At 34.6% G+C, this 13257-nt stretch overlaps 1 protein-coding gene across 1 annotated transcript in view; it reads right to left on the bottom strand.

The window, feature by feature from the left end:
• Positions 1-763: 763 nt before the first annotated feature.
• The window catches only part of WEE1 (WEE1 G2 checkpoint kinase), a 34608-nt gene continuing 22114 nt past the window's right edge, over positions 764-13257 (bottom strand). Inside the window, exons 6-11 of the mRNA XM_053720595.1 lie at positions 10983-11129; positions 10786-10881; positions 10376-10461; positions 9723-9893; positions 9451-9596; positions 764-2973 (exon numbers count right to left, since the gene is read on the bottom strand). Of these exons, the coding sequence (XP_053576570.1) occupies positions 2817-2973; positions 9451-9596; positions 9723-9893; positions 10376-10461; positions 10786-10881; positions 10983-11129 (803 nt within the window). The 3' untranslated portion in view covers positions 764-2816. The remainder of the gene's footprint in view (positions 2974-9450; positions 9597-9722; positions 9894-10375; positions 10462-10785; positions 10882-10982; positions 11130-13257) is intronic.

Here is a 13257-nt window from a genome sequence, read left to right on the forward strand (position 1 = left end):
ACCAGTGAAGTACCATTCCCCAGAATACTGAAGTGTAAAATATACATACATGACAGCCTGATACCAGCTACATCTACTGCATTTAAGGCTGAGTTTACATTATAACGGTATGGCAGGATTTTCTCATCAATTCCATGTCAGAAAATAACAAACTGCTACATACCTCTTTGCAGATTAATCTGCCCGCTGTCCCCTGATCTGAAGTTTACCTCTCCTCAGATGGCCGAGAAACAGCAATATGATCTTAACTACTCCGGCTAAAATCATAGAAAAAACTCAGGTAGATTCTTCTTCAAATTCTACCAGAGAATGAATAACACACTCCGGTGCTATTATAAAATAACAAACTTTTGATTGAAGGTAATAAACTAATTAAATCACCACAGTCCTCTCACACATCCTATCTATTCGTTGGGTGCAAGAGAATGACTGGAGGTGACGTAGAGGGGAGGAGCTATATAGCAGCTCTGCTGGGTGAATCCTCTTGCACTTCCTGTAGGGGAGGAGATAATATCCCAGAAGTAATGATGACCCGTGGACTGACCACACTTAACAGGAGAAAATATAATGCTATATAAAAACTAAAATCAGTAATCTACTGATATGGCTGGAAAAAAAAATTGTATCTGAAAACATTCTAAAAATGAAACTTTTAAAGTTTGTAAATTTGATTCTGACTAGCGATTTAAAAAGATTTGATTTAAATCAAAATTACCCTGAACATATTTATATATGTTGACGTAAAAAAAATTGTCCCATCCCATTTTTGTTAAATGAACCTTTAGAAAGGCACAAAAACTTTATTTACAAATGTTTATGTTTGACTAACCACATGAAACAAAAGTGATCATAACTCCACATACATTACTTTTATATTAATAAATTGTCTCATACATGAAGAAACATTTGATACAAAAAATAAAAAACATTGATTACCAGCATCTTAAATTTCATCCTGGGTGACCAGAATATTAAATTATATCCTTATTCCATTTCCACTTACAGCACAAGACAAAAAAAAATGCTGCTCAATAGAAAAATGGTGGACTTTTGCTTAAAGGAATGCTGAACGCAATTTTTTTTCCTTTCACGATTCAGATAGAGCATGCAATTTTAAGCAACATTTTTCTTCGTTCCCTTGGTATCTTTATTTGAAAAAGCAGGAATATAGGCTTAAGAGCCAGTTCAACTTTGGTTCAGCACCTGAGTAGCGCTTGCTGATTGGTGGCTAAATGTAGTAAAATAAGAAAGTTGCTTAAAATTGCATGCTCTATCTAAATCAGGAAACAAAAAAAAAAAAAGTGGGTTCAGTATCCCTTTAAGGCTACTAATAGGGTGTATAAAAACGGACATACAACTCTCTGCAGGCCATTCAGTAGCACAGATGACAAAAATTAGCTGTTACATAACATTAGAAAAAAAAATAGGGTTATGAAGTCTTTAGTGCAACTGTGGAAAGTACATGTTCAAGAAGAATAGAGGGGGGGGGGGGTTAAAGACCACTGCATAACTTGTATGCAAAAGGGAACATACTATTCAGCCTTCACAAGGAATAACATTTCAGAAAGATTTTTTTCTTATGGCAAGAGAGGAAAAAAAGACAAACAAACATTTTGTTTATTTTACAACATAAGAGGAAACAATTTGCAAAGTACTCTACATAACAAAAGGTGCATATATTCCTTTTAATGCACACTGCTTCAGAAGGAACATTTTGAATTAACTGAATTAATGCAGTCTGCTGAATCAATTTCCACACAACAGGTACAGTAACCCCCTTCTGTGGTAGATCTTTATGCTACTTAGCAGGTACATTTGACAATGATAGGTTAAGTAAGACAATGATTGTTTAATGCTACAATTAATACAGCCAATACAATTACAAAAAAAAAAAAAAAAAAAAAGGGGAGAAACAAACACAACAACACACAACAACTAACAAAACTAAAATAGCAGCAAACTTCACATAGCAAATGCATATGGATTTCCACATTATTTGCCTGGTGCCAAAAAAGTGCTCAGAGTTGAATATACAATTAAAATTCACAATAAAAATGTACCTAGGTACAAAACATGAACAGCTAGTGCCAAGTTGCTAATCTAATGTTTTATTCTAACTTGCCACAAAGCCTATTTAAATTTACAAATATACATAATTTAAAAGGAAATAAAAACGGGGAAAGGAAATACCGTATTTGTACAATTTGCTGAATTGTAACTAAAGCAGCAAACCACTACAGTAATTTATTAGATGTGTTGTTTTAACACAACTGATCTAAAGCAGAGCATTGAAGTAGATGGAAAATAAAACCACACCACCATTTAGTACACCAGTGTATGTAGAAAAAGGATAAAAAATTTAAATCTCTATCTACTAACTAAAGTCTTGATTTTTTTTGTTTAAATTTTTGCCCCGATAGAGGCTAACGTATAAGTCCTACACGGACTTAAGATAAAGGCAATTTACACCTAAAGAATCCACATTAGCTACATGCTTTCCATTGGCCTTAACATTTATTGCATTGCAAGCTTTGGAGCCAACTAAACAACTAAAAGGCACTGCTGAAGATGGAGGTCCCAACCTATTTTGGACCATCCAAGCACCTCAACTTAATTAAGGACTATAGCTTTAAAAAAAAAAAAAAAAAAAAAAAAAAAAAAAAAAAAAAAGGGAGGTGTTGAGCAAATATTTACAGCTAAATGCTGTACCGAAACTTTTCGTTGGGAAAAAAACAAATACCTTTTATGAACAATATGAAAAGAGGAAAGCAAGACAACATGGTGTGTCAACAGGAACATACATAGCTATATACATATCAATATATAGTCAGACTAACAGAGCGGTTCATCTTCTTTCCAATAAGGCGAGTTGATCTACTACTACTTTGTGTTGTTGATCTTGTACTCATTCTGTCAGGAAAAAAAGCTCGCTCTTCCGCAGCAGCTTTTGCTATTTGTGCTTTCTTTAGTTCCCTGTACAAAGAAATTAAAAATGTAAACAGAATACGCCACAATATATTGTTTAGCAACTTTAGCTCTGTTGTATCAGATATGAACTGACTTACCACAGACTGACGGTTTGCTTACTTAAAAGGGACACTATAACATAAAATGTGTTTGTACTGTAATTTTTCATCCACTTAATGTGCTCACAACCATCTATTTTACCTGCTAGAGTGTACTCTATTGTTTACAAATAGCTCCTTTACCTTAATTTTTATCATTTCAAATATCAGATTTTGATTTATGTATCTACCTATACTGACAATTTCAAAAACTATACAAACAAGTTTAGATAAAATCATACTCTCAGTGGGAGGTTTCACAGAGACATATTAAATGTTAATTTTCAATTGTTCTCTCTAAGGTCCTGGTCCTTAAAAAAACAATTCTCAAGTCTAGACGTGGTTTTCCACACAGACACTAGCAAGCAGTGACAGACTTCATGGAATTTTATAAATACATAAAAAAGAAAAGGGGGAATATGTCCCTGCAAGTGGCAAGGTATCTCCCATAGAAGTAATGTCTCTGATAGGTAAAAGTTTACAATGGAGGACAAAGTACAGAGGGAGAACGCGGAGCACTTAAAAGGGACACTGAACCCAATTTCTTTTCTTTTGTGATTCAGATAGAGCATGACATTTTAAGCAACTTTCTAATTTACTCCTATTATCAATTTTTTTTATTCTCTTGGTATCTTTATTTGAAATGCAAGAATGTAAGTTTAGATGCCGGCCCATTATTGGTGAACAACCTAGGTTTCTGGAGCAAGAAAGGAAAAGAATACACTTGGAAGCACTCACAGGTCACTTATTGAGTCATTTAAATATCGAGAGATCAAAAAATGAAATCCAAGAATGGAAGAGACATACTCTTGACTATAATTAAAATTTAACTTTTATTGGGGTTCGAAAATAAAATAGGAAAAAACTTTAAAAACACACTTATGTACCGATTGTAGTCTATTTGGCTTGTCGTGTCGCTGTACAGAATACTTAAATTACTTCTGCAAATACTCCTATATATAATATAATTTGGGTTGCAGTTAATTAACCTGCTTACTATTCGCTGTTGTCTGTGTATACTATACTTATGTATACCTTGAATTGAGTATAAGTGTTACCGGCTAAGTTGGATATATTACCAGGTTTAACCATCTGCAGAGAAAGAGCAGTTTGTAAATATAGTCTTTCTTCGCTCAATTATCTGAGAGGTTGATTGTATCTCTCTTTTCACATATGTATGTGTTTCAGTCTGAGTATTAAATAATGAAACAGTGTCTCAAATACCCCGTTGTATAATAATAATGCACAGGACTGTTTATGTATTAGTGTGTGCTGATGTCACACCCATAAGCATATCAAACATTAACTAAATATTTGTTCCCACGCGTATACCTATTTCAGTCAAATTATTAAATATTGATGCAGTGTTTCAAATACACTGTTAAATATTAGTGGTTCGCAAGACTGTTTGTGTATTGGCGTGTACTGGTGTCACTCTTACATGCATATCACAATCCAAATATTTCTCATTTGCTCTGTTATATATTAATAATTCAGCAGAGTGTTTTTGCATTAGACTGTGCCTGTATTCGCTGCTTTTTGTGTGTAAAAAACTTGTATATATCTCAATTTAAGCAATATAATTTGTCGTTAAATTAGGTATATTACCAGCTTCAACCCTCTATAAATTATACAAGGCAGTTTATCAGTGTACTGTGTTTATTCAGTTGTCTGAGAGGTTAACTGTGTCTCAGTTTTTACACTCTTATACAAATTTCGGTCTAGAAAGTTTTAATAAAAATCACAGTAGCTTATGTCCTGTCATGTAATAGTGATTCACAGGACCTTATTTGCCTGCTCAGTTTTGTAAGAGGTTAGCTGTGTCTATCTTTTTACACACACTTGTGTCTAATAGTTTAAATCTTCAATAATGTTGCAACGACCTAACTGCACATTTGTGACTGTTTATGCATTAGCGTGTGCTGACATTTGCGGCTATTTTTTTAAAAAATTGATATGCTTATATAAATCACAGTTTTGCACATACATGTAATCCGGATCAAATGTAAATATTAAACCATTCCTTTGAAAAAGCCACGTTACGTGGCGAAACATGTCAGGGACGTTAGGGCAATGGTGAGGAGTCCTAGGAGCTCCTGTGTTTTTAGCAAGCCTTAAGCTACCGATTCAATTACTGTAGTCTTTTCACTCAATTTATTCTAAGTCTACAGAGAGCTAGGAATGGTTTAATATTTACATTTGATCCGGCTAGCCAAGTGTCACTGACAATCATGTTGCATTAATTAACCTAGCACCCGAGAACGCTGGAGAGCATATTACTCTCCCAGGCAGTTAACGGTTACAGCTGTAAATTTAGTCAGTATACCTAATATCACGGATTACATGTATGTGCAAAACTGTGATTTATATAAGCATATCAATTTTTTAAAAAAATAGCCGCAAATGTCAGCACACGCTAATGCATAAACAGTCACAAATGTGCAGTTAGGTCGTTGCAACATTATTGAAGATTTAAACTATTAGACACAAGTGTGTGTAAAAAGATAGACACAGCTAACCTCTTACAAAACTGAGCAGGCAAATAAGGTCCTGTGAATCACTATTACATGACAGGACATAAGCTACTGTGATTTTTATTAAAACTTTCTAGACCGAAATTTGTATAAGAGTGTAAAAACTGAGACACAGTTAACCTCTCAGACAACTGAATAAACACAGTACACTGATAAACTGCCTTGTATAATTTATAGAGGGTTGAAGCTGGTAATATACCTAATTTAACGACAAATTATATTGCTTAAATTGAGATATATACAAGTTTTTTACACACAAAAAGCAGCGAATACAGGCACAGTCTAATGCAAAAACACTCTGCTGAATTATTAATATATAACAGAGCAAATGAGAAATATTTGGATTGTGATATGCATGTAAGAGTGACACCAGTACACGCCAATACACAAACAGTCTTGCGAACCACTAATATTTAACAGTGTATTTGAAACACTGCATCAATATTTAATAATTTGACTGAAATAGGTATACGCGTGGGAACAAATATTTAGTTAATGTTTGATATGCTTATGGGTGTGACATCAGCACACACTAATACATAAACAGTCCTGTGCATTATTATTATACAACGGGGTATTTGAGACACTGTTTCATTATTTAATACTCAGACTGAAACACATACATATGTGAAAAGAGAGATACAATCAACCTCTCAGATAATTGAGCGAAGAAAGACTATATTTACAAACTGCTCTTTCTCTGCAGATTGTTAAACCTGGTAATATATCCAACTTAGCCGGTAACACTTATACTCAATTCAAGGTATACATAAGTATAGTATACACAGACAACAGCGAATAGTAAGCAGGTTAATTAACTGCAACCCAAATTATATTATATATAGGAGTATTTGCAGAAGTAATTTAAGTATTCTGTACAGCGACACGACAAGCCAAATAGACTACAATCGGTACATAAGTGTGTTTTTAAAGTTTTTTCCTATTTTATTTTCGAACCCCAATAAAAGTTAAATTTTAATTATAGTCAAGAGTATGTCTCTTCCATTCTTGGATTTCATTTTTTGATCTCTCGATATTTAAATGACTCAATAAGTGACCTGTGAGTGCTTCCAAGTGTATTCTTTTCCTTTCTTGCTCCAGAAATCAGTATTATACACATAGCACCAAATCTAGCCACTCAGTTGGCTGATAACACAAAGGCCCCACTAGTTGGCCAGACATTTAAATAAAACAGGTCCTATTTATACCTGTAGTGCCATTGGTAATCCCTTTTTTCACGAACAACCTAGGTTGTCTTTGCTAATTGGTGGATAAATTCATCGCCCAATCAAAAATTGCTGTCCAGAGTTCTGAACCAAGAAAAAAAAAGCTTAGATGCCTTCTTTTTCAAATAAAGATAGCAAGAGAACGAAGACACATTGATAATATGAGTAAATTAGAAAGTTGCTTAAAATTGCATGTTCTATTTGAATCACAAAAGAAAAAAATTTGGTTCAGTGTCCCTTTAATGCAAATCAAAATACATGTTTTTTAGTGCACTGTAGTTTAATTTTCTGTTATTTTCGTATGCATAGGTTTTCTTTTCAGAGTAATTTGAGTTTTGAGTATTTTGCTAAAAGCTTCGTCAACCTTTTAATTTGCAAGAAAAAAAAACAGATCTGTTGGAGGAAATGTTTACAGAATTACCCTGGTATTTTGGAGATAATTTCCTATATGCCGATGTTCAGTGTACTTAAATTATGATTTACACTGTGCTTATTTAATACGATTTATTCCTGTGTGATTTACATACAAATTATGTTTTTGATAAGGTACGATTTTTTAATGAACAATTTTGTAACGATTTATTATGCACCTTAAATACAAGTTTGACATTCCTGTGTGAATAGTTCTATTATTTGTTTTGTAGGATTTTTAAATTACAAAATAAATTGTGAATTTTTGTTATGTATGCATCTCCGTCCCATGCAAAAATGCAGTATGCGCCCCTTAGCAAGACACCCTGTTTTCAGAGTAAAAAGCGGCTTTATAAAATTCCACTAGGAAAATAGGACTGGCAAGCACTCTTATAGAATCAGGGCCTAAGTTTTGGTTTGAGTAAATAGTGAGAAATAAGACAATGAGGACTTTCGATAAGTAATTAAATATGATAAGAAGCTCTGCTCTCATGAAAAGCTCAGCCCATTTAAATGGGTTGGCATTTCACTTTGTAGAAACAATTATTTCATAAACAAAGTCAAACCTAAAAGAAACAAGTTCCCATACATTTTAAAACTCTGCAGCTAGTATAACAAATTATTGGAAACCCATTCATAGTCAGGAAGCCCAATTTTCTTTCTTGTATTATTTGGATAAAGGATACACTTGTAAACAACTTTTCAATTTACTTCTATTATCAATTTTACTTAATTCTACTTTTTGTGAAGGAACAGCAATGCACTACAGGTAGCTAGCTGAACAAAATGGTAAGGCAATGATGAGATATATATGTACAGCCACCAATCAGCAGCTGGATCCCAGCTCCTGAGCCTACCTAGGTATGATTTTCAACAAACGATACGAAAAGAACTTAGCAAATTAGATAATAGAAGTAAATTGGAAAGTTGCTTAAAATTGTATGCTTTAAGGGGCAGTATACTGTAAAATAGTTTTTTCCTTAATGTGTTTCCAATTACATTTTTTTTACCAACTTCAAGTATAAAATGTATGAGAATTAGCTTTTTAAGGTTTGTGTGTATATGAAAGAGTTGATTTTGTGTTATGAAGCCACAACCTAATAAAATGGGTTGAGCTTGTAGGTATAATCAGATCAAATTACTTTATCAAATTGTGTACACATACCTGATTCTTTATCTTATATCTGTCCGTAAACCAATCACCAATACAAAAGGAAAATTGTATTATATCTCTTCTATACCCCACTGGGAGTGTAATTTCTTTTACTGGCTGTAATTACACAGCTTACCTATAGCTTGGTCCTAAGGTCAAAAATTTTCAGGATAGGTGGGGATACCACAGGCTAATTCAATTATTTTAAATGCCAATATAAGGGCAAAGGAAATACTTGTAAACAAATTAATACACTTTAAGCAGGTAAAGTGGGTCATTAGGGAAAAAATTAAAAAGGGGAGAACATTTTTGAGTTAACTGTCCCTTTATCTGAATCATTAAGGAAATTGAGTTTCATGTCCCTTTAAGGGGAAAGCAATTTTACTGTAATTTTAATATGTTCCAAAATGACTTGTTATACCTACTACAGAGTATTAAAATGTAACAGAGTGGGGGATTTTTTTGTATTTGAAATATCTGGTTTTGCTCATTACAACCATGACCTGTTCTGAAAGACAATCCAATATAAATGGGATGAACTTGCAAGTAAAGCAGACCTGCTCATGTTAACCATCTAAACACACAGCCTAAAAGATAGGTGTTGAAATTATCTCCCCTAAGATTGATTTAGCACTAGTGTCTTCTGTTTACATAGCTTTTCTAAACAGAATACTTCTGTATTAATATTTTCAGCGTAGGCGGTTGTTTTAACAGGAAAAAGCAGCTATTAAAAAAAGTGAGTAGTTTACAATTAAATACACACCAACAAATAAAAACCTTACCATTGAAGATACATTAAACTATCAGGTTAAGAAACAACAAGAGATGCTTCATCACATTATAGACACAAGCCAAATATTCATATGGTTATATTCACTTTAGTGTAAGTGTTAACTAAAAGAATTTAATATTTACAATCAGCAGCAACATAGAAGGCACAAGGACAAATGCTCATTCATACTTTACTAAGCATAACTATGCAAATCACCAACATGTGTGAAGTTTTAATTTAATCACAGATCAAATTAGATAATGTACAACTCACTGACAATACAACTTACTTCTGAAGAAGTGCATTTTTAAACTTCTCTGCGTTAAGTTCTATCCGTAATTGTTCAGCACTTTTTCGAGAAGCTGATAAGAGCACTGAGTGTTTAACAAGAGCCACAGATGAAGGTCTTTTCTCTGGATCTGGAGAAATCATAAGCTAGAAAGGGAAGAAAAATTAATGAAATTAAAAGCTTAATTATCCTATTGATGAAAATTAATATAGTCCATTATTTTAACTATAAAACATGTTTAAAGGGCATTAAAAATATATTAAAATTCTAACCTTAATTAGGTCCACTAACTCTTGTGAAAGTAACTGCGGCACCCTTGGCAGCTTCCCCTGCCTAATTTCATGCCACTGGTCTCCATTGGATGGAAGTGGCTCTGCCCCCGCAGCACACCACACTGTTAGGGCCAGGGCAAAAATATCTGCTTTTGGCAAGTGAGTATAAACCTATTAAGAGAACAAATGAAAACAAGGAAAAAAATACAAATAAACAGTTTTAAAGGGATACTGAACCCAAATGTTTTCTTTCAGTATTCAGAAAGAGCAGCAATTTTAAGCAACTTTCTAATTTACTCCTATTATCCATTTTCTTTGTTTTCTTGCTATCTTTATTTGACAAAAAAGCAGGAATATAAGCGTACGAGCCAGCCCATTTTTGGTTCAGAACCCTAGATAGCGTTTGCGGATTGGTGAATACCATTTAGCCACCAATCAGCAAGAACAGGTGCTGAACCAAAGATGGGCTGGCTCGTAAGCTTACATTCCTGCTTTTTTAAATAAAGACACCAAGAGAACAAAGAAAAATGTATAGGAGTAAATTAAAAAAAGTTGTTTAAAATTGCATGCTCTATCTGAATCATTAAAGGAAAAATGTGGGCTCAACATCCCTTTAACTAATACACTATGGTTGTCATAATACGACTACGTACCTCTTGCAAGACTTCATTTGCAAGAAAACGACTGTCGCCTTCTTCAACTTGAGGACTAGATACTCTTGTTACATGGCCAAGGTCACCTATTTCAAGACATAATGAAAAAGTACAAATATTAGAGAGAGAAAAAAACACTATACAAGTTAATCTGTATATAAGAACAGAATAAACAGATTTTTGTTTTGTTACATATAAAATAGGGCATTTTAAAACACACTGCAGGTATTTGTCAACTGGTTTCTGTCATTTTGTTTTTATGCTTGAAAGACAAAGCAGTGGCAAATCTTCTTATAAGCTTCATATGACCCTTTTTTTTTTAAACTTCTTTGTTTTTTTAGTTTTTTATCCTTTTAATCTAACATTAAATGACGTGTAAGTAAAACAGAATTACACAAATTAAGATGTACCTATTTTATATACAACTCTTCTGGAGCTAAATTCCTCATCATCACATTCTTCCACTGCAGTATTTGGGATTGATGTCCGAGATATAAAAATGTTACCTGAGTGGAAGACAGACAAAAAAATAATATATAAAGTAATGTTTACTACACATTCAGAGATTTGTAACAAACATACATACATACTGGGAAAGTAGACTTACTTGGCTTTATATCCATATGTACCAAAGACATTGAATGAATATATTTTAGACCACGTGCCACCTGTAGAAGCAGATCCTTTAACTCCAGCTCTGTTAAACATTGCATGTTCCTGTAATTTTCACTGATAGCATCTGCTAAACTACCACCTATAAACAGGGATTAAAGATGTGAATATTAACGGAGATGAATAATCACCATACAATAAATCTGCAAAATAAAGTTCAAAACCAACAGTATCCACAAAACAAATCTTACATTAAATATTTCTACTCCAACCCTCAAGTAACCATAATTGCCATTTATTTGCCATATTGTGTTATTCAGTACCTCAAATCAATTTAGAGATTCTTTAAAAAGGATATTTGTCAATTGTTTTTCCTTTTGCTATGTCTAAAAGTTGGTATTTTAATCATTTATTAATGCAAACTCAAGGATGGGGTAGCAATTTGAGAACCATAGTAGGAGCTTAAACTTAAAAAGGGACACAAAACAAGTTGGGATAGGGAAAACATAATTTATGCTTACCTGATAAATTCCTTTCTTCTGTAGTGTGATCAGTCCACGGGTCATCATTACTTCTGGGATATTACTCCTCCCCAACAGGAAGTGCAAGAGGATTCACCCAGCAGAGCTGCATATAGCTCCTCCCCTCTACGTCACTCCCAGTCATTCGACCAAGGACCAACGAGAAAGGAAAAGCCAAGGGTGAAGTGGTGACTGGAGTATAAATTAAAAAATATTTACCTGCCTTAAAAACAGGGCGGGCCGTGGACTGATCACACTACAGAAGAAAGGAATTTATCAGGTAAGCATAAATTATGTTTTCTTCTGTTAAGTGTGATCAGTCCACGGGTCATCATTACTTCTGGGATACCAATACCAAAGCAAAAGTACACGGATGACGGGAGGGATAGGCAGGCTCTTTATACAGAAGGAACCACTGCCTGAAGAACCTTTCTCCCAAAAATAGCCTCCGATGAAGCAAAAGTGTCAAATTTGTAAAATTTGGAAAAAGTATGAAGCGAAGACCAAGTTGCAGCCTTGCAAATCTGTTCAACAGAGGCCTCATTCTTGAAGGCCCAAGTGGAAGCCACAGCTCTAGTAGAATGAGCTGTAATTCTTTCAGGAGGCTGCTGTCCAGCAGTCTCATAAGCTAAACGAATTATGCTACGAAGCCAAAAAGAAAGAGAGGTAGCGGAAGCTTTTTGACCTCTCCTCTGCCCAGAGTAAATGACAAACAGAGAAGACGTTTGTCGAAATTCCTTAGTTGCCTGTAAGTAAAATTTTAGAGCACGGACTACATCCAGGTTGTGCAGTAGACGTTCCTTCTTTGAAGAAGGATTTGGGCATAAAGAAGGAACAACAATCTCTTGATTGATATTCCTGTTAGTAACTACCTTAGGTAAGAACCCAGGTTTAGTACGCAGGACTACCTTATCCGAATGAAAAATCAGATAAGGAGAATCACAATGTAAGGCTGATAATTCAGAGACTCTTCGAGCCGAGGAAATAGCCATTAAAAATAGAACTTTCCAAGATAACAACTTTATATCAATGGAATGAAGGGGTTCAAACGGAACGCCCTGTAAAACATTAAGAACAAGGTTTAAACTCCATGGTGGAGCAACAGTTTTAAACAGGCTTAATTCTGGCCAAAGCCTGACAAAAAGCCTGGACGTCAGGAACTTCTGACAGACGTTTGTGTAACAGAATGGACAGAGCTGAGATCTGTCCCTTTAATGAACTAGCAGATAAACCCTTTTCTAAACCTTCTTGTAGAAAAGACAATATCCTAGGAATCCTAACCTTACTCCAAGAGTAACCTTTGGATTCACACCAATATAGGTATTTACGCCATATCTTATGGTAAATCTTTCTGGTAACAGGTTTCCTAGCCTGTATTAAGGTATCAATAACTGACTCAGAAAATCCACGTCTTGATAAAATCAAGCGTTCAATTTCCAAGCAGTCAGCTTCAGAGAAGTTAGATTTTGATGTTTGAAGGGACCCTGTATCAGAAGGTCCTGTTTCAGAGGTAGAGACCAAGGTGGACAGGATGACATGTCCACCAGGTCTGCATACCAAGTCCTGCGTGGCCACGCAGGTGCTATTAGAATCACTGATGCTCTCTCTTGTTTGATTCTGGCAATCAATCGAGGAAGCAACGGGAAGGGTGGAAACACGTAAGCCATCCTGAAGTCCCAAGGTGCTGTCAGAGCATCTATCAGGACTGCTCCTGGATCCCTGGATCTGGACCCGTAACGAGGAAGCTTG

This window comes from Bombina bombina, chromosome 7 (assembly GCF_027579735.1).
Source record: "Bombina bombina isolate aBomBom1 chromosome 7, aBomBom1.pri, whole genome shotgun sequence".
In the NCBI taxonomy this organism is placed as follows: Eukaryota; Metazoa; Chordata; class Amphibia; order Anura; family Bombinatoridae; genus Bombina; species Bombina bombina.